The sequence below is a fragment of the Colossoma macropomum genome, unplaced genomic scaffold, assembly GCF_904425465.1.
Source record: "Colossoma macropomum unplaced genomic scaffold, Colossoma_macropomum, whole genome shotgun sequence".
Taxonomy (NCBI): domain Eukaryota; kingdom Metazoa; phylum Chordata; class Actinopteri; order Characiformes; family Serrasalmidae; genus Colossoma; species Colossoma macropomum.
The window spans coordinates 13,708,261-13,729,985 of NW_023494806.1; the positions used below are offsets into that span (position 1 = coordinate 13,708,261).

General features: G+C 37.1%; 1 protein-coding gene across 2 annotated transcripts; it reads right to left on the minus strand.

The window, feature by feature from the left end:
- Window positions 1-7,814: 7,814 nt before the first annotated feature.
- Window positions 7,815-20,492, minus strand: mtx3 (metaxin 3). Of its 2 annotated transcripts, XM_036598909.1 has the most exons (9): window positions 20,398-20,492; window positions 19,172-19,241; window positions 18,841-18,917; window positions 17,342-17,434; window positions 17,074-17,256; window positions 14,673-14,749; window positions 13,071-13,228; window positions 12,516-12,604; window positions 7,815-11,487 (listed from the first exon to the last, which is right to left on the minus strand). In XM_036598909.1, the coding sequence occupies exons 1-9, from the start codon at window positions 20,476-20,478 to the stop codon at window positions 11,380-11,382; spliced, it is 936 nt and encodes a 311-aa protein (XP_036454802.1). In that variant the 5' UTR covers window positions 20,479-20,492; the 3' UTR covers window positions 7,815-11,379. The 2 variants fall into 2 exon arrangements, with proteins under 2 accessions (XP_036454802.1, XP_036454803.1); XM_036598910.1 differs by lacking the exon at window positions 12,516-12,604.
- Between the last annotated feature and the right edge of the window lie 1,233 nt (window positions 20,493-21,725).

Genomic DNA, 21,725 nt, shown 5'->3' on the forward strand with positions numbered 1-21,725 from the left:
AATATATAACAAAAATAAAAAATATATTAAATGTTAAAATCCTGCATTCCCATCCTGTAAAAACCTTAATGAAAGTCACTTATACTGCAAATGTGTCACATTTTAATAATTTATATTTCCTTTGTTTACATTTTCTTTTGTGCCAACAGCAGAAACGCTGCTTGAAAATTTCTATCTACCTTTTCACCTTAAATCATTTGATTGCCATCCCAGTAATATGAACTTATTTTTCAAATGTATGTACAACTATTTTTGTTTTGAAAGTGCATCTATGTGCTAATGTTCCCATTATTTATATCTTGCTACTTTTTAAGGAAAATGGAACTTTCTTTGTGTTTTTTAAATGAAAGTTTGATGTAGCATGTAAGCAAATCATTTACTCTTCAGTCTACACAGTTCCTAAATGGAAATCGAGCTGCCAAGTCAGCCCCGTTTAAATTCATCGTAGTGATGTCACAACCATGAACATGCTTACATATGTCCATCCATTCAGCCTACAGCAGTCTAGGCCACATTCATGCTGAAGTGGTTAAGGAGTCACTGCTGACAGTCTGAGAGTTACTGAAGTGCAAGTTGGAAATGAGGAAAATGATTAAATGTTCAGCCATTCCTGGCTGTTAGGAAGCAGATGTATCATTGCAGTCTTTCCAAAGATCCAGATGTCTGAAAGGAAGGGCTATGTTTTATTTTTTGATGTCTTTCAGGACTTCAGTTAAGTCAGTTGGGTCACCATTCAGAGGTCATAGAGCTCAATTTCAAACATCAGTCTTAAAAGCACAGTAACTAGGACATCCTGTTTAATCCTAAGGAATAAAGAATTAGAAAATGGTCATGTAAAAATAAAATACATAAAAACCACATGACCTTTGAAATGGCCTTCTGGAAATAAATCTGAGAGAAGTTATGAATATGGGTTCTAAAGATGGATTAATTATATAATTAATTAGTATAAATTGTTACACAACTATACTTGTACAAACAGCATATACCTAAACTAAAATTATGACTCACATACTGATAGCAAACAAGTATCAATAATGAGTTTGTAGCTCTCCAATATTTATAATATAAGCTCTGCAAGATCAGCAAGTCTAGAAATTACAGCCATGTCTTTAAATTTTGCCATTAGCTGGCAAACACTCAAAACAAATACATGAGCACAGTGACATCTAATACTTTTTGCTCCTCTGGGTGCACATTAATGTACTTTTACCAAAGCAGATTTTTCCTGCAGTAAAATGAAGGGAATTTTTTTCAATGCTCTGTCCAGAACTGTTTAGTATGTAGGAGTATCTTATATGTTCTTATATTTATCTCTGAACAAGATTCTGGTTGTTTGAATGAAAAAAATCATCTGTTGTAAAATCTTTTGTGTAGCCTTAAAAGTCTCTGAAAAGATTTCATGTAATTTATGTCAAATCAAAATGGAATCAGATTTTTTGCTTTATCAGGGCTGTACAATGCGATGACATGCATGTGAAGGAATCCTGTGCGATAACAAAAAAGATCACAGTCGCACTCATGCAGTAGACCCTCATGTGTGCGTGTTCATTCAGATATTATGTTGAGCCCAAGTGCTAATTGAAGTTTAGTCAGTTCTTCATGAGCCGTAACCACTTTGTGTGTCCAACATTTCCCAACAGCCCAGGTCATCTGCTCTGCATCATCGTGTGAGCTGTGCCGCAGATTAGGTTCTTGTATTTAGGGTGGTTATAGTCTATCCGGTAATACAATCAGATGTTTGAAAAACCAAGGGCCTAAGAATGTACAAAATGCCCCAGTTGTTTAGTTTGGGGCTATGTTTTATGTAAAGCTAGCAATTATTTAAGAGTTTACTTTTGCCTGCTGAAAAAAGAAGTCCTCCTCCTTCGGTCTCCCAATCGAAAGCTGCAGTGTCCCCTGCTGTCTTTAGCCTGTTTACTATCTTTATGCTGTTTTTGGAGTACGTTGATAAATTGAAATTGCATATTAAACAACACTGAGCCTTACCTTTAAATTAAACTATTTAGTTTCCCAATTTGAAAGTTGACTCTCATCATACATGCGATTTCTGCTGGTGTGGGTTTCCCTGTGCTTAAAGATGCAGAAAAAGACTGCTTAAGTGATATTTGTGCCCTGTTATGGGGAATCTGAATTAAGAGGAGAAAATTAATTATCTGTGTATTTCATAAATGGAGTTTTAAAATACAAACCTACTGCTTCACAGGTAAAATGAGAATTTGTTCCACTTATTGAGATATATACTTTTTTAGAAGCATCTTATGTAGTTTTCATCCTAGAGCTAAAAGAATTTATGCTACAGCACAACTTTTATAGCACCAGTGCTACATGCTCAAAAGATTCATAAACAACCCTGTTTATTTGTACTCTTTTTCAATATTTTGCATTACTCTGAATGTTCTACGCTAGTTTTTTAAAGTAATTTTTAAAGGGATTGATTTTGCATGGTGATGCCTGACTGATCTGCTTGTTCCAGCTGTGGCCTGTTTTCAGTTTTGGTATTGATACTGGTTTCATCTGAGATGGTCTTGTGATCTCACTGACACTAAACAATCCTAAATATAGCTATATTTCCTAATCATAATTTATGCATATTTTAATTTATTTTCTCTCTGGTGGCCTTTTTGATACTTTTTTCTTTCACTGTAACCAACAGATATTTGTCTTCACTATGGATAATAATATGTGTTTCTATGTTTATTGATCTTGCAGTCACATAAAATTGGCATATTTTTGTATTTGTGTGAAAAGTGATCCACGTATTATTGACAGTTGTATTTAGTTTATTTGGAAATAAAATTATTAAAGCTACAATCTAGAGTCATTTATTCACATATGAGTCATTTCATGTCAACTGACCTAGTGCCTGTTCATGGATTTCCATGAAAGGTCCAAGAAAGAAAATTAAAATACACACTAAGATTAATATTTCACTTTAAACCTGCTGGTTTGATTTTAATAAATTCTCTGAACAGGTTAATTTATTGGAGGACATACACTTTTGTGACAGATGGTGTGATATTTTATCTCTGAAGTTAGATCATTCAGTCAGCTTTCCAAATTATACATGATTATGGATGTGTTGCCATTTTGAATTGTCTTTTGTGACGTGACAAAGCCGAAGCACGTAAATATATCCGCCTATTCAGCCTACAGCACTTTAACTCTGCCCACTCACACTTAAGTAATAAGGGGTATTTCAGCCCGGACTGCTTCTCACTGAGGCACAATACAGAGTAGGCAATCACAAGGGAGGTTATTCAGATACATTCGATGGCCATAAGTATGTGGACACCCCTCATAATTTTTGAGTTTGGGTGTTTCAGACACACCCATTGCTAACGGGTGTATAAAATCAAGCACAAAGCCATGTGATCTCCATAGACTAACAATGGCAGCAGAATGGGTGGTACTGAAGAGCTCAGTGCCTTTAAAGGTAGATCTGCCCCCGTCAACTGTAAGTGCTGTTACTGTGAATGGAAGTGTATAGGAGCAACAACAGCTCAGTCAGGAAGTGGTAGACCACTCAAACTCCCAAGTGCTGACACACAATGCACATAAAAAGTGCCTGTGCTCTTGCGTCACGCTGTACTAAGTTGCAACCAGCATCAAGAAGCAAAATCAGAACAAAAACTGCATGTTGCAAGCTCCATTAAATGGATTTCCATGGCCGAGCAGCTGTACACAAGCCTAAGATCACCATACGCAATGCCAAGTGTCAGCTGGAGTGGTGTAAAGCACACTGCCACTGGACTCTGGAGCAATGGAAATACCAGAATGCATAGTGTCAACGGTAAAGTTTGGTGGAGGAGGGATAATGGTCTGGGGCTGTTTTTCAGGGTTTGTGCTAGCCCCCTTAGGTCCAGTGAAAGGTAATGTTAATGCTACAGTATACAAAAATAGTTTAGACAATTACGTGCTTCCAACATTGTGGCAGTAGTTTGGGGAAGGCCCCCAACTGTCCCAGCATGACAGTGCTCCTGTGCACAAAGTGAGGTCTATAAAGACATGGAGGAACTCCAGTGGCCTACACAGAGCCCTGACCTCAGCCCCAGTCAGCACCTTTAGGATGAATTGGAATTTCAACTGCAAACCAGGCCTTCTCATCTAACATCAGTGACTGACCTCACAAATGCTCTTTTGACTGAATGGGCACAAATTCCCACAGACACACTCCAAAATCTTGTGGAAAGCTTCCCAGAAGAGTGGAGGCTGTTGTAGCTGCAGAAGGGAGGGCCAATACCATATTAATGTTCATGGTTTTGGAATGGGATATCTAACAAGCTCATACAGGTGTTATGGTCAGGTGTCCACCTACTTTTGGCCATGAAGTGTCAGTCTTAAAGGCTCAGTAACAAACCAGCCTATTTAATTCTAAAGGATACATTCTTCATATTTCTAAGGTAATTACTTGTGTTAATTATGCTTTCATCAGTCTTGTTTTAGAATTGAATAGACTTTATTTGTCCCCAGGAGGCAATTTATAATGTAAACATCTACAAAAAAAACAGGGTCAAACATTTTGCTTAAAAAATAAGCCAAAGAAAAAGTAGTGAGCACATAGCTCAATGGGAATGGTCACTGATCAACCTGATGACACACCGTCAGACAGGCAAACCTCTGGGGCAGCAATAATGGTGACCGAGGGGCAACAGCTCAAAGGTGGAATGGAGAACTTGAGAGGGGTCATTAAAGCTACACTACTTAGGTTTTGGGGATTTGGAGACCTCTCTGGTGGAAATGTGTAGGGGCATGCAACTCATGGAAGAACTATTTTTAACTTTGGTTGTGCTTTGCACCCCTTCCCCAAGGAGATGAACCTGGCCATTATGAGCAGGTTTAAAGAATATTCAAAGAGAAGGACATGAAGGATGTGTTCTCAAAGATGTGAGTGAATTATCCACTATTGTCATTGTTTTATCTTCATGAGTATGATGCTGATTTTGCATTTTAACCCTAAACATCAAGTCAGACCTTCTTTTTGATCCTGTGTCTGTAATGTAAAGATGCTTGATGCTATGGCTTGGTTAAAAAAACTCCTGTGAAATCTGACCCAACACTTCAGACTTTTAAATGATTATTTCAGGCTTTACAGAACGACTTGCTGCAGTACACACACCATCTTTTAGAGTGTTTTTCTTCTTTGACCCAGTAATACTACTTTCAATATGAACAAACAAATCTTACACAATGCAACTTTAATAATAGGATGTTCCTTGTTTAGTGTCATTTATGTAATACAGAGTGGAAAACCAATCATTTTGAAGCATTTTTGGAAGTGGTTTTAAGCAAATAAAGCAAAATGAATGCTGGCATTTCTTTTTTATTTCGGTATCGAAAATAATGTTTTGGTAAAAACCACAGTGAATATTGTATTGTGAAACTGTTACTCCCCTACTGTTTATTAATATTTTCCTTATAATACAGTCCCAGAGTCATAATACAGGCCCAGAATCTTGCGAGCAGATGTTTGGGCTTGCAGAGTAAGGAGCTGGTTTATGATTCATTGTGTGCCATTTCTGAAGAACATTAATATCAAATGTGTAATTGGATTAGTTCAGTCAGGTTCTCACTGGTAAAATGAAAACACACTTTGAGACAAACACAGTAAAACTTTACACGGTACAGCGACTGTTCCTTTGAATGCTGATACACAAACCATAGAGGTGACAAACTTGTTTTGACGTGAACCTGCTGGGCCGAAGCTCAGACAGTAAAACATGGTTTAAAAAGGACAGCCTTTGTTTGCAGGAAACGTTTGGGAACAGAGAAATCAGCCAGCTGCTTTACAGGTGGAACAGTTTGTCCTGTTCTGCCAGAACATCCTCAGGCCAGTGGAATGACCTCCCTAAAAAAAAATCCTAAATGTAATCAGCTGAATTTATCTAAAGTACTGTGGTCGAGTCTCAATTCTTTCTTAGAAGTGGTCATAGACTTTTTTCTATATCCTTAGCCTCTGGGTGATGCACTGGTTTCAGTTAAATATACTACAAAAACTTTCTTATAAACAGCACATTTCCCCACAAAAAAGCTTAAAACCCTCATTATGAATAAAATGTTGATTCATGTCAGTTTCCCAGAATCAGTTGGCAGACCTGGATATAATTTAATGATTATGTTGTGGCCACCTTTTCATTCCAGTCATCATGGACGCAGGAATTGGGGATGCTGTGGGGGCTGCTGTGGGGGCTGCTGGGCTAGCTGAGCAATATCCGCTCGATGATGGTGGTGGTGGTGGGGTGAAACAATGTTATTAGTTAATATTATTTTTCACCGCCCACTGCACAGTGATGTGAATGAAGAGACGGGCAAAAGACATTACAGTTCAAATGCAAGCTTTCGATATTAGATGCCAACTTAAATATGACTTCTGCAAATTTAATGCATAATTTTTATTTATTTGCCGAGCTCAACATATTGGAATAAAGTATAAAACGTGTCATAAATTTTGCACTGGCCATATTTTGGTTTTATGTCTTTTCCCAACATGTTAAATTCAGCAAATAAACAGTTGTTGTGTATTAAAATGTGCAGAACTGTGTTCTCTGTAAAGGATGTGTAACTATTTTCACTTAGAAAATCAATGAAACATGTAATTTGACCAGGTTTGCCCAAACTTTTGGTTAAAAAATTGTTTAGCAAGACCATATCAACCACCTGGGATACCATAGCAATGGCCTAGAAAGACCTTAGCAACCACCTGGGATACCACAGCAATGGCCTAGCAAAACCTTAGCAACCACCTGGGATACCATAGCAATGGCCTAGCAAGACCTTAGCAACTACCTGGGATACCATGGCAATGGCCTAGCAAGACCTTAGCAACTACTTGGTATACCATAGCAATGGCCTAGCAAGACCTTAGTAATCGCCTGGGATACCACAGCAATGGCCTAGCGAGACCTTAGCAACTACTTGGTATACCATAGCAATGGCCTAGCAAGACCTTAGCAACCACCTGGGATACCACAGCAATGGCCTAGCAAGACCTTAGCAACTACCTGGGATACCATAGCAATGGCCTAGCAAGACCTTAGCAACTACCTGGGATACCACAGCAATGGCCTAGCAAGACCTTAGCAACTACATTGGATACCATAGCAATGGCCTAGCAAGACTTTAGCAGCAACCCAGGATAGCACAGCAATGACCTAAAACACCTTAGCAACCTCCTAACAACCAAAACAACAAACTGGAATAGCACAGCAACCTCGTAGCAAGTCCCTGGAATTACAATATAGATCCAAATAAGCTATCAAAATCAACCAGCAGTGTTCTGCAACTGTTTGAGCTTTTGAAGCAGTATTAACTTTTCTGTTCACAAACTTTCGTGTCTTAGTTTTTTTAAGAGTTTACTCTTTTGCCTCATTGCAGTTAAAGAACTGGAAAGGAGAAAATAAAAAAAATCAAGGAGGGGAAAGTTGAAAAATATAGAGGTATGAAGTCTTTGACTGTCATCTTTACCGTTCCCACCCTGCTGTGTTTGGGGTGCGACAGCCGATCAGTAACAACAGTAATAGCTTCCATGTGGTACCCTTACAGCAGCCTCTTTGTTAGCTGCCATTACTGCAGGATTAAAGGGGATGAATCAATGGAAACAAAGGCCATGCTGACATTTGTCTAATCAAATAACAGTTACACAGAGCAAACGCTCATATCAGGCCGTTCCCACGCAAGGGAAATGTTTGTGGCATTGACAAAGAGTCTGGGCTTCATTTTTGTGGTTAGATTAACTCCTTAGAGGCCTCTGGCTTTTCACTTGTCTACTAGCTTGTAATGCTATCTCCAAACAGATTCAATTTCAGAGACAAGGCTTACAAACTCAATTTTATTACATATGCATTTCACCACCTGACATTGTTCAAAATTCTTTCAATACAAGTGATGAAAGTGAGACTTTACATCCTTACAGATATACATAATAATGAATGTCAAGACACAGTACTGCACAAAGCAATGTTCAGCATTAACTCATACTTCAATGAGGTAAAGATGAACAAATAAAACAAAGGCAAATCCAGATGATGAAAAAGTACATTTTGGATTTTGGTGGGTGTGCATGGCCTTGTGTTAAGGGTTCTGTCTCAGAAATTTAGATTAACTCAAGGACTGCACACTGCCAGTGAGTACTTAAGGCATGCTTACTATGTCAAAATATATCAAAATATTCTAACAAAGTTATTCGTACTCAGTAATAGTCAAATTGCGAGAGCAATAATAAATTACACATGGATAACAGAAAAAGGCACATGACAAAATGATTACATGGAAAAATTTAAAGATCCATTTGCTTCAAAAGGCAGGAGTGAAAAAATAAAGAAAACCACAGTGAAATTAGTAAAAAATGGAATGATTCAACCATAACATTTAGATCATTATGATGAATGAGGCACACTAAAGAAATTAAAAGCTTATGTGAAAGGAAACCCTGACTGTTAAGGCATGTACAGTCGTACGCAAAAGTTTGATTTTTTGAGTGAAAATACGTTAATACATCCTCTACAGAGGACACCCTTCACACAATCACTGTTTATTTGCTGAATTTAACATTCTCTGTAGAGGATCTGTTAACTTATTTTCACTTAGAAAATCAACAAAACATTTTTTTTTTTTTTATTTGACCAGAGGTGTTCAAACTTTTACATACAGCTGTAAGCCTCAGTGTGGTGTGCATATACAATACTATTAGAATATGTTGTACAAACCAAATACTTTATTATTAAAAATAGACAAAATCCTTCAAATAGGTGGTCACCAGTTTTGTTTTTAAATTTTTGCCCTCTGTCTTGTTCACTAAGTGAGGAACAGCCGGCTAAATATCTAATTTAAGGCAAATGTCAGTCAGCCTTTCCAGCTTTAGCTGGAACATAACATTCTCCAAGAGGAATTGTTTTTGGATTATTTAGTTTTCAGCAGAATTGAGTCCAGTGCAACCAAATGACATCACAATGTCAACCTACTAGTAAAGGGATTTGCCTATTTGTCATGTTTTTATAATAAACAAAACATTTCCATTTGGTTTGAACATCATATTTTAAAAAGCATACAAGTTGTAACAGTCAGGGGTCCCTTAAATGTTTCCAGTGTTATATTAGTGTGAATGCTAAGAACCTTGAAATGATGACACGAGTTAAACTGGCCAACTCAATCTGGTCCTCCTCACAGCTGAAGAGACTGGTCAGTGCTGCAACATTAAGATTGGTAGAGGATATAAAGGAGGTTGGTGCATATTTCTGCTGATTTGGCATATTTTCTGCACTTGTGGACACTAACACTGTAAAGTTTTATCTGTGGACCAATTCATGGACCAAATCTGTTAAAAATGTGTCAAACTCTTACTATAATGGCCTAATAGCTACTGTGAAACATTGAAGAGACGGTTTCATCAGTATCTCTACTGTCAAATGGAAACAGGAGCTTCAGCTTGTATATATAAACATCTGCCTGTTTCTAACGTATAACGGATACAGCTTATTAATGCGTTTGTCTATCAACATTATAAAATATCTTTTCAGCAGGCGTAAGAATGTAATTAAAGGAATACTCCAGAGATTTTCATCCTTTAGCAGAAAGTATCATACAGTGAATCACCAAGGAGAATAATTTTGACTTGCTAAATAAAATAACAGAAAACCTGTTATGTAAAAACACACTTATATTAGAAGTCAATGGGCAGATGCTGAACCTTCCAAGTGTGAAGTCAGTGGGATTTCTGTTCTTTACCAAGTACAGGGAACTTATTGCTCATGTTAAAGGAATGTTTTGCCAAAAAATCTAATTTACACAATTTTCCACTTAACCCAGATGTAGGCTATAAGCCAAGACATACGGACGTTTGTGTCAAATTATTACCTCTTTAGTTTAGCGCTGGAGCTACGAGGCTAACATTGCTAACAAACACTAGAAACCAATAGTCACCCAAATCTTTTCCGTAAACACATCCTCAAAGCTTCTCTCAGCCCACTCAAGCTGCATTCTGGTCTTTATTAGGGTCGCACAGACTTGATGTGGTTTAGAGCAATGGTCTTCAAAGAAGTACTAAGTGCTCACAAGATGGTCCACAACTTTGCCCGATCCCAAATCCCAACACATAGAGAGACAGCAAAAATATGGATTTGAGAGCCACTGGTTTAAGACTCTTAGTAAAACTTACTGTGAGCTATAAAAAAAGAACACAACTTCACTGAGTAGATAAATGCAGCAAGCAGCCTTTTAAGACAGCAGGTGTTGTGCCAAATTCTGACACCTCTTTGCAAGCACACAGACAGACATACAGATTGCAGATTATATTTGTGATTTGTTGTTTCTATTCATAAATAACTGTTAATCTTGAATTTTCTAACTTAAGATATTTGTTTAGAAATGAAAACAACAGAAATCGCAAGTGTCTAGAGTCCATATGTCGTGAAACTTATGCGGGGAGTCTGAAATCAGCATGTTATGTAAAATGCCTGCCTGCAGCATTCAGCTACACAGTAATGTGTTGATAATTTTAAAAGTTCACAAGAAGTCACAGTGTGTCCTAAACCACATTGACAAGTCTGTGCTTAATAAAAGACCTTGACACTGCTTGAAAGAAGTTTTGGGGATGTACTCAAGGAAATGATTTGGGTGACTACTGACTTCTACTGTTTGTTAGCAATGTTAGCTTTGTAGCTCCAGTGCTAAACTACATCTGGGCAAATGGAAAATTATATAAATTTGCATGGTACATATGCATCAGAGATTAAGTTGAAAAACTACAAAGTATTCCTTTAAGGTTGACAGCTGCAAAGCAAACAGCATAAAAACAATTTGTTAGTGAAAGGGTTATAATGCATCACCGGAAAGTGGCAAATTTGCATTGCTGCATTGAGCACAATATGTAGATACAGTATTACAGACAATAATATTCTATATAATAAATACAGATACAGCTCAAATGACCAAATGACTAATTGAGCACGCTGACTGAAAGCTTTTAAAATTGCATCAGTTCAGTTATTAAATAAGATCCAAGCCTCACTTTTTCCAGATGGTTCTCTTTTGATAAATGCTGTTGCCTAAGCTGACTGTATTTTATACTCCTTTTGCAGCTGAAGTGTGAAATGACAATTACAGTGAATGCCTTTTTATACCTTTTCATCAGCCCTTTATGAGACATTTGGTGTCCTAATTTTTTGTCCCTTTCAAGACAGTGTACCAAAACAGACAACACAAATCTATTCCCATGTTTTGAATTCTATACTGGACTAAAAAATATAAATACATTACAGCTGAATGAACGAAGCACTGCAGTTGTAGTGATGTCCACTTGAGGAGGCTGCTTCAAGTGCCATTCAGATATGACCATAAATAAATAGGCAATAGAAGATACCGGTGTTTCTAGGGGTGGGGGTGTCAGGCAGGGGTTGAGTTTTTCTCAGTAGCCAGAGATGAAGGTTTGGGTTCAGGTCTATGGGGTCTGCTGGGTCTGTGTTGGGGACTACTGCGGAGGTTATCGTCCATCTGTCGGAAAAACACATAAAGCAGTCAGCTAAAAACACAAAGACTAGCATTTACAAAAATGTAAATAGGAAATGAGGACAAGTTATTCATTAGTTTAAAGTGATAATTTGACATTTTCCCCTTACCCAAATCTAGTCAATCAACTAAGACGTGTTTGGTGTCTGAATTTTGCTGCTTTTGTTTTGCTCTGGGGCTGAGAGGCTAGCAAGTAACAGAAGCATAAATTTCACAGATTTAGGCAATCTTCAAGCCTAAATCATTGAGTTATGTCATAGTTATCTCAAAGAGGCTGCTTGCATTAATGTGTTTCGTGTCCAGATATATGCTGACTGGGTTCCTTTTACACTTTTCACTAAAATGTGTCCCCATTGTGATCAGTATTTACTTTTCCATTTAAAAAGCAAGTCAATGTATATGTTGTTTGCATTTTACTTCGCTGTCTAAACCACATCAGCAAGTCTGACTGACCTGAATGAAGATCTGGATGAAGTTTTTTCTGGATGAAGAGAAACGTTTTGTGAATGTATTTACAGAAAAGATTTGGGTGACTACTGAGTTCTAGAGTAGCTCCAGCACTAAACTAAATAAGCTGAACCTTGACTTTAATCAGCTCTACGGTACAGATGTGTTGAATGATCAATGAAAAATCTGATTGTAATCTGATCACATTGCATCCTTGGTGCGTTTACGCCTGGCTTTTCAGGCAGTCAAGTAAAATCCAAATGGGATCTGGTCACTGAAAACAAATACAGACCAAATTCAGGCTGTTTTAGCTGTGCCACTTGCACCATGCTTCCATTGCTTGTCAGCCACTGTAGCCTCGTAGCTTCAGGCTAAACTAAACAAGCAAACTCGAGACACGAAATATGTTTTGGCTCATCAACTATACTTGGGGAAAGTGTACTAATTTGATTTATAGTCAAGATATCACTTTAATTTATAGTAATTACCTTTGTTTCTAGATAGTATGTTACTATTACTATGTTATAAATGATCACAAGGAAAATATGAGCAGATTAAGGCAGGACCTTTTCAATAAGGTTGGACTCTTTGTTAACAAGCTGCGTCAGTTTCTGGAGGTTTGCATCGACTGCATCCTGGCTAGTGGGAGAAGAGCCTAGCGAGAGGATGGAAAGAGAATCAGAAGAGGACAGCAGGCCAAAGATGTCAAAAAGCAACAGGAGGCCTCCATCATTTGGAAGAAGTGTTAGTGCAGAGAATTCCAACACAGAGACACAGCAGGTCAACCAAAATAATCCCACAGTCAAGGACAAAGCTTTGATTAGACTACCACATGCTTTTAGCATCTGCCATGGCTAACACTTTTAGCGTTAAAGGAAACTGACTCAGTCATGATTTATGACAAGCAGATGAGAGTGTTTGGAGTCTATTTGTTAGAAAAATGAAAGGAATCAAAAACAAATGGTCAAGATGGATCAGGCGCTTTCAATACAAAGAACAAGTGACCCCTTACACCAAACACAGAAACAAACAAAACACTAATTTATGAAAGCCATGCTCATGTTATACATATAAACAGTTTTGAAAGTGTGGATTTAACTAATTGGAGTTGGTTGTCTTACCAGAGCCAGCCTCATCAAAGTAGTTTTTCAGGACGGTACTGCAGAACTGGCAGAGGTTATGAAGCTGTTTCAGATGCTGCTGGAGCTGACCGCTGGGCAGACTGGCTTTATGGAGAGGAGCTAGGTAGCCAAAAACAAAGGCATCCAGACTTGTAGGCCTACATACATAAAATATAAGCATAACGGGCCAGTTCAGCAGGTCACTTTGTGAAGTATTCCTGTTTCAATAATCACAGCATATGGTCACTAAGGCATTAATGCCAAGACAAAACTAACTTATAAACATGCATAATGTCATTCATTTAATACAGTTAGCTATCAGAAATTCTAAGAAAAAAAAAAAACAATAAGGCTCTGAGACTTTTTCAGGGAATAAAAATAGTTAGAGATGGCACAAAGTGATTTGATACAAGAGAAAATTTCGGATCAGACAATTTAATCTGGGACAGATTCACAAAAACTTTCCTAAAAAAACAAAATTTTCTGATGGATCATAAGGCAAACACTAAGACGTTCATTGGAATGTTCTTAAACAAACGAGAAAAGAAAAAAAAATATATATATATATGGCAGCAGGGACACCAGACCAGACCTATTAACAGTAAAAGTTTGTTTTCTCAAAGATGGTAAAAATCTGTAAAATTACTGTGATTTAGTTTCTTAGAAATACTGTATAGAACTACTAGTTCAATTAATTATTTTGACATACAGTATTTCATCATAATAATAACAATAAAATGATTAAAATAAACACAAATGTCTGTGAAATAAAAAGGTATAAAGGTGATAATTTGCTTTTGTGAATTTACATTCTATTTCTGTACATTAACAACAGCAGTGTTAAATTACTGTGTTTGACCTTTTTTTTAAATAGATTTGACCATTAAATTTTACAGTACTTTAACAGTGAAAATATTGATTTTTTTTTATTTTTTGTAAACAGTGTGTATTATATTAGGAACATATTTCTGATTATTCCTGTCCCTGAAAGGGGGTGGTGGTGTGGTCAGATATTAGCCCAAGTTTAAAATAAAAGTAAAAAAAAAAAACTAAAGTTTAGACCACATACAAAGAAAGTTACAAAAGTTACAAAAAAAGTTTTTTGAAGAATAACAAAAAGTCTCTCTCAGGACTTGAAAATCTGGAATTGTGTAAGAAATGCGCTCAAATATGACAGAATTGCTTTATATAGTGCAACATAAAGAATAAATGCAAAAAATACTAAACTAGGTTTAACTGAAGCTTTATGTGGTCTAACAGTAACAAAGGATATTAGACCAGTTTAAGCTTTAAACTTAAATACGATATTTTAGATGGTGACTTTAGATGTCCGAGTTCTTCAAATATTTTACAATTTTTAAAGTTTAGGATCGATTAGAAAAACAAAGTAGCCGATACTCTGGTCTTCAGTTTTTGGTATCAGAAAAAGTAGTGCCACCTCTAAAAATAACATTCCCAAGAAATAACACTGTCATCTTGCTCAGATTACTGAAAGCCCAGTTATGTATCTGAATCATTTCTTTCACTGACGTGATGAGGATATTCACATTTAAACAGCAGAGCTGCTGATGGATGAAGATGACTAATCACAGCTGAACTCACGTGTTTCCAAAGAAGTAGTGTGAGGTCCCCAGTCTGTGAGAGAGCAGATTCAGACACTCTTTGGCTTCACTGTAGATCTGTACAAACAATTCCAGCACTGAATTACTGACAATCAAAGACAATTAACTTCTAAAATAAACTGACTCCTGGACTTGTGTCAAAATGAGTCCTTTGGCTACATTATTAAATGACCCTTTAAGATTACTGGCAGGTTTCTAGTCTATTATTGAAACGCACTTTTGCTGCGCTGAGCTCAGTAGCTCTGGTCCTCTAGGTGATAAACTCTTTTCCATCTGCTTCTCTGAAACCGCAGACAGCGTTCAGACAGGCCCGGAGACTGTTTAAATCAGCCTGCCACTACAGCACAGCGCTGCAGATTAAATCCAGCGTCACATATTAAATGAAGTACATTCACAATACTTGGTTTGCAAGCTGAATTGACTTATTTCTGTCTTTTTTCCATTATCTAATAAGGATTTAGTCTGAGCAACCCTGTAAGCATTAACTAACAAGAACACAAAGTGTTAATAATGCAGAACACTAGTCTTCCACTGTACCCCAGTACTTTTTCACCTTTTGCCTTTAGTCATCCTCACAAACTAAATACCTTTCTATGCAAACAGGGTAACTGGTGCATGGTACCATGGTAGCATGAAATTTAGCAGCTCACAGGGGTGTACAATCGAAAACAATGTATTATTCAAAAACAGCCATCTTTTGGTCATTGTGCTTGAGTATCAGAAGCTGCCCCTTCAGATGAGCTAAAGAGTTGATGCTAACACTAAGTGTTGTGGTAGATGGTAAGGAATAGTCTTTTATGCAAACTTTTTTTCTACTCAGGGGACAATATGTCAACATGTTACCTTATCAGAGAAATATATTTTTAGTGTATTTATATTCCAAGATGCAACTAAACTTTGCAGCTGTGAAACTGTGATCTTTGGGCTTCTCTTTACCTCTCTTACCATTCTCCTCACTGTGCGTGGGGGCAATATGAGGATACGTCTGGCAAACTCTACTTTCTGGCAAAATTTCAACTGCCTCATGCTTTTAGAACTTCTTTACTATGGCCTTGATTGTGCTTACCAGTAATTTCAATTGCCGGTAAGCACAATTTTTGAAAGCCCAACATTTTTTTCCAATTTTCAACTTTTTTTCCCTCATTTGATTTCAGAGTTCTTGGATTTACCCATGTTGATTAATGACATTGTGATTTTACCTGAGTGTTACCTCATATTTATACCCCAGTGAAACAGGAAATGGTCATACACAACAATAAAGATCCTAGATGCTAAAAGCAAGAAACACTCAACAACACACACAGTCAATTGAATTTATATAGTATTCCTCAAGGGTGTCAATAATTTTGACACTTAGGTTTTTGACATGAACTATAACGATGACACAACAACACTTTTGCAGGAATTATTTTTAGTTAGTGAATAGTTAGCAATGTCTTTAAACATCTGTGGAAAAACAGAATCATTGAAAGTATTACCTACATTTGATCAATGTTTTTGCTCACTTTCTGAAGGGGTGCCTACATTTCTGGAGTTGACTGTGTGTGTGCGTATTAGTAGTAGTATGAATTATACCAATACAAATATTTAATCTATGTATTTTTTTCTACACCCTTGAAAGTTAGTAAGTGGGATCCTTCTTAACCTTAAAAAGACAGTTTGCTACTAAAAAGCTTCTTTTTCTTTTATTTTTCTGATGTTTCTATATTTAGTTACAAAAGTTTACATGTCCCATTTAAATTAGATTTTTTTAGCAGTGAAAATAAGTACACATCCTCTGCAAAGAACACACTTTTGCACACTTTAACGCACAATTACTGTTTATTTGCTTAATTTACTGTAAACATTGTATGTTTTATTTTTGTCCAATACTAAACTGGTTTAACAAATTTCATATTTAAGTGTGTTCTCTGTAGAGGATTTCATTTTCACTTAGAAAATAAACAAATATTTGTAATGTAAAATGTAGTTTGAGCAGGGGTGTTCAAACTTTGGCATAAGACTGTACACAGCCCATTTATAGTTTTGGACTTACTACAGCATCCACAATATAGTCAGGAGAGGGCAAAAATGGTCTTTTATTTCAGTGTAAGTTAATGTTAATAGATTTTATTCCAAGCAGTTTTGGAGTGTTTCTGGTGGTCCATTCAGCATGATATTTTCACACACTATAAAGGATAACTGCTGTGCTCAAATGATGTAGAAAAGTAAAAATCGAAAAAAATGGAGATACATGTTTCTCTTTGGACAGCGACGATGAGAGGATTTAACCTATATTGATATTCACTTTGTATATCCAACACCTCTTTGAAGTAGCACAAAAAAATTGTTGCTTCAAAGAAATAAAAATAATGGCAGAATGTTTGTGAGTATGTGAGTACCTTTCCTTCTACTTCTGTAATGGAATGTAGAGGCGCTTCTGCTTTGGTCAGAAGGATCCTAGAAAGGGCCAGGCTGGCCTGTCGGGCTGGAACAAAGAAGTTGAGAGGGAACGGAGAGCGTGAAGCAAACCACGGCTTCGTCAGGCTGACATAGTTCTCTGCGTCCACCCAGAACGTGTGGAGCTGGAAACACAAACTCTTTAAGGTCCACAGATCACAGACAAGAGTGACAAGCAAATCTTTGAGCATGAAGTGTGGATGCACCAACCAAAGCAGGCCGCAGTTTCTCCTCCAGCAGCGCAATATAGGCCATGGTGTCGGCCCCTTGCTTGGCTGACAGCTCGTAGTCTGCATTGAATCTCTGTTTGGTGAATGGAGAAAGTGCCAGTTAACTCTGCAGAACAAACACCTTTGAAATATGACACAAAATTTCTTGCTTCTTGAGGTTACATATAAACAAAATTATAAACAAAACAGGGAGTGGATTCTGATCAAATTCAGACCTCGACTTGTGACACTGTCACGTATGAGGACCTGTGGTGTACATATGCACATACACTAGTTATAATTAGACTGTGCTAGCATAGGTGTCCCACTTTATCCAATGTCCCATGTCAACTGTGACTAATTGTGCTCAGAAGGGGTGACTGCACTTGCTCGCATGTCTCGTTTCTTTTTGTTTTGTTCATTTTTTTCTGTTTAGTTACTTATCAATCAAACAGGAAATGGGATTTTTAAACAGAACACAGGACTCAGCTAGAAAAGGAAAAGGAAGTGGCAGCTATCTCTAGGAGAAAAAAGGCAGGAGAAAAGTTTATTTGGAACCTTATCATCAGCCCAAAAGGAATATAATTTTCTTTTCTCTCTCTCATCTCTGTTCATGGAATACTTGGATTAATCTCAGAACTCGGTGTTGTGCCAGGAAGCTGGGTCAGATCAATGTTTTTCTCATTGGGCTTTACTGGGAGCTTTCTGGGTTTTTTGACAGTTTGGTGAGTTTTGTTTTGGCACGTCTTTCTGTTTTGTTGCTGAGACTTAACTGTACTGTAATGTATTACTCTGGGATTCAATGACTTAATGACTTAACTTTCTGTCATTCTAGTCTGATTAGTATAGTATCTGTGTTTTCTTTCTGTGTGACTAAAAGATTATTTTCTAATTGAAAATCAAATCTAAGGCAATTCATTGGTTTCATTATATACACATTATTATATTAACTGTACCAAGTTAGTGTCCAGATTCTGTGGTAGCTATTGGCAGCACTTCATGCTGAAATTTCATGCTGACACTCTCAGCACTTTGAAAAGTTTACCGACTTTTATTTTACTTCTTCTTTTTTTCCTCTTTATGCATTCTTCCAAATGTTTCTACTTTTCTTGTATTTTGTACTTTTCTACATTTTGTTGCCTTTTTTCTTTCCTCTGTATAATTTGTGGTGCACTTTTGTAAATGTTATACTATATAATCTTCCATATTAATTAAAAAAATCAACCAAAATCAAAACTTTGACATTATTTGATATTTGAAAGTACAACCCTTTTACCCAAATTATAGACTGAAATTTAATTATTTTTTGTAAAATATCAAGTATTTTACGTTTTTTTACATTTTGTTACCCTGAATTAATTCTATAATAAAATATAATCTCTTTGTCAGCATAGAAACCTTAGTTGATGTCAAAATTCAATGTTCTTTCTTTAATTTTTTAGTTTACATTTTAAAGGATAAGTGGCACCTCCATGTCTGAATCACCCAGCAGATACATACATTTTTTCTGAGGACGTTGAGAATCTGTGTAGGTTCTGTCACTGAAGATCCCTCATAGTGCAGCTGTGGAATAGAGGCTGTGAAAGTGGAGGAGAAAAAGGCTTTTCAAACACCCTCATCTATCATAGTCTGCCTAGCACTATCTCTATGTGGCTATTAATGCTCTATGTGGCTAAAGCTCCCCAGCAGGATAATTGGGATAATTTGTGTATCCCAATACACAAATTATTTAATACAATTGCTCATTATCACTTCCACTAACACAGGACTGCTGATACAGTGTATTATCCTTGTATAACTGAATTACCTACAGTGAATTATCCACTCTCACCTGTAATAGTCCTCCATGTCCAGTCCACTGGCTTCACTGTAAGTTTGGCACCGGCAAATTTTGCATACACCTGCAGAGAAGCATTGATGCCACAGAGGAACACAACATGAACTGCAGAACAGTGCACAAAAGATTAATAACGATACTCAAAAGCACCTGATAGCTAACATAAAAGAGGCCATATCGTGATAAAACTACATCCCAGACTTGATGACACAAAGATCATGCATTTAAAGCCTCTGCTTCAAACAGAACAGTCAAAAAAAATCAAAACGTCTCGCTCACTGCTACCATTTTTTTCATGCAGAATCTATGGAAATTAAGTTACAAAAATAGCTCATTTTAATGAACTGTTTCTGAATATGGCCCAAACACCAAAGCATTTACAAAAATCAGCCTATTAATCCCACAGCAGGTTAGCTCCGCCCACTCATTTGGAAGTTATAAAGAGTGTTTCAACACAAAGTGATTTTGAATGAGGCACAATACAGGCAGCCAATCAGAACAGGAGTCATTTGCATATAGTAATCTTAAAGGTGTGGTAACAAAAGCAGTTTGCTTAAGTCAAAGTGATAAAGAGAGGTTAGAAACGGTTACGTAAAAATTAATTATGACTGTTTTTGGTATAAACCCACATGAATATTAGAAGTGAACCTCAATAAAACTGTAGGATATGGACTCTTTAATGAAGCTCACTGTACAAAAGATATACAAAAAGAAGGAGCTGCTAGTTTGACACAAACTAGTTATCTTCCAGCATTTCTACTTCACCACAGCACAGCATCTAAATTCTAAACCTAATACCCTGAGGACGAAACTCAGCTGGCTAATATTTATGTGTTTATTGAATGTTTATACCTTCCAGCTCCTCAGACAGGCAATGATAAGCTGACCTTGAGGACAAGAAGCTCTGCAGTAGAGATTGTCTGACTGATAAAGCAACCAGGTCAAAACTTTCTTGGGACAGAATTAGGCAGCTGGCTAAAGAACAGTATCACAGTCAGTTAGCTAATTATTACGTATCATTTAGTTATATTAGAAGAGCGATGACTTCTGAGATATAAAGCTCTCCTTCTGTAGAACTGTCTGATATTACTGACAGATCAGCTAACCGTGCTATCCAGCTAGCCAGCGCTTCAGCCAGCGTCAGCTGAAAAGCCTCTGAAAGTAAACCGCAAGGTTTTCGCTGCGCAAATAAACAGGCATTTTCAGACATTTTCAGTTACCAGCACAATGAGAGACTCTGTGTGAACGGACGGTAAGTCCCAATCTCCTCCCCAGCAAAGCAGCTCCATGGGTGCCGCCATGGTTGTTTGATAGAAACGCCAATGATTTTAAGGGTGCGGCTGTATAACAGCAAGCTCGCTTGTCGTGGCTCGCTCACCGTGGCTCACTGTCTTACATCGTTTTCTTAGGTTGTTTACATCAGTGTTTCTCAACTCCAGTGCAGGTTTGTGCTTTTTCTGCACCAGAGTCACAACATTAGCTGACGATCAAGTCCCTGGCTGCGCCCAGAAATCCAGATATACTGCTTTTTCCTACCAATCCTCCTTCTATCCTGTTTGACCCGGATGCCATGTTATCGGCTGAATATCAGAGGAGCGAAAACAAGCTGTTTCAAACACCAGCCGAAGCGTCTTCAAGCCGAGAATACACCAGTCTATGTTACCCAGGAAGTCTTTAGGGATTTTAGAGTGATGTCACTGCAGCCAAGAAATTAATCCAGGCTTTTTTCTCGCTTGACTACTGTAATACAACAAACAAACTCCATTTTGAAAAAAGCAGCAGCAAGAATAATAACACAGACTAGAAAACGAGATAATGTTAGACTAGTTTTAGCATGACTTCACTGGCTGCCTGTCTCGTTTAGAGTCATTTTACTGTTAGTTTTTAAATTGATTAAAGGATAAAGGATTATCGCCTTCATACATTTCTGAGTGCCTGAAAGATTATGTTGCAAACTGAGTTTTAAGATCATCTAGTGCTGCCTTCTCCATATTCCTCATGTGAAACTTAATAAGAGCACAGAGGCAGTGTTCTGTTTTAATGCACCAAAGATCTGGAACACATTATCGAATAGAAACAGCTAAAACATATTTATTTACTTTTGCATTGAACTCTTTTACTTTTCTGTTAGTTGTATTTTTGTTTATACTTTTGACTCGTGCATTTTAACTTTAATTTTGATTATTATTAGCCTAATATGTCCCCTTTTCTGCTCTTTTATTTGTTGCATTTTTTATTATTTGTCTGTTTTATTTTTTTCTGTTTTCTCTGTGTTGTTTTTACTTTGTATCGTAAAGCATTTGAGCTGCATTTCTAATGTATTAAAGGTGCCAAACAGGTTTCACAATACAAGTCCTTACAGTTTATCACAGTAGTAAATAGAAAATGTTTCCTGTGGTATTTGAAAATTTCAAATGGAGTGAAAAGCTAGAAAAAACTCTGAGGACTGTTTGAGCATTTCACACTGCACCACGGTTGACAGTGGCGTAACCATGGCAACATAAACAACCCCACATCAGCCAAGAATGGATCATGGTCTCATGGGGCT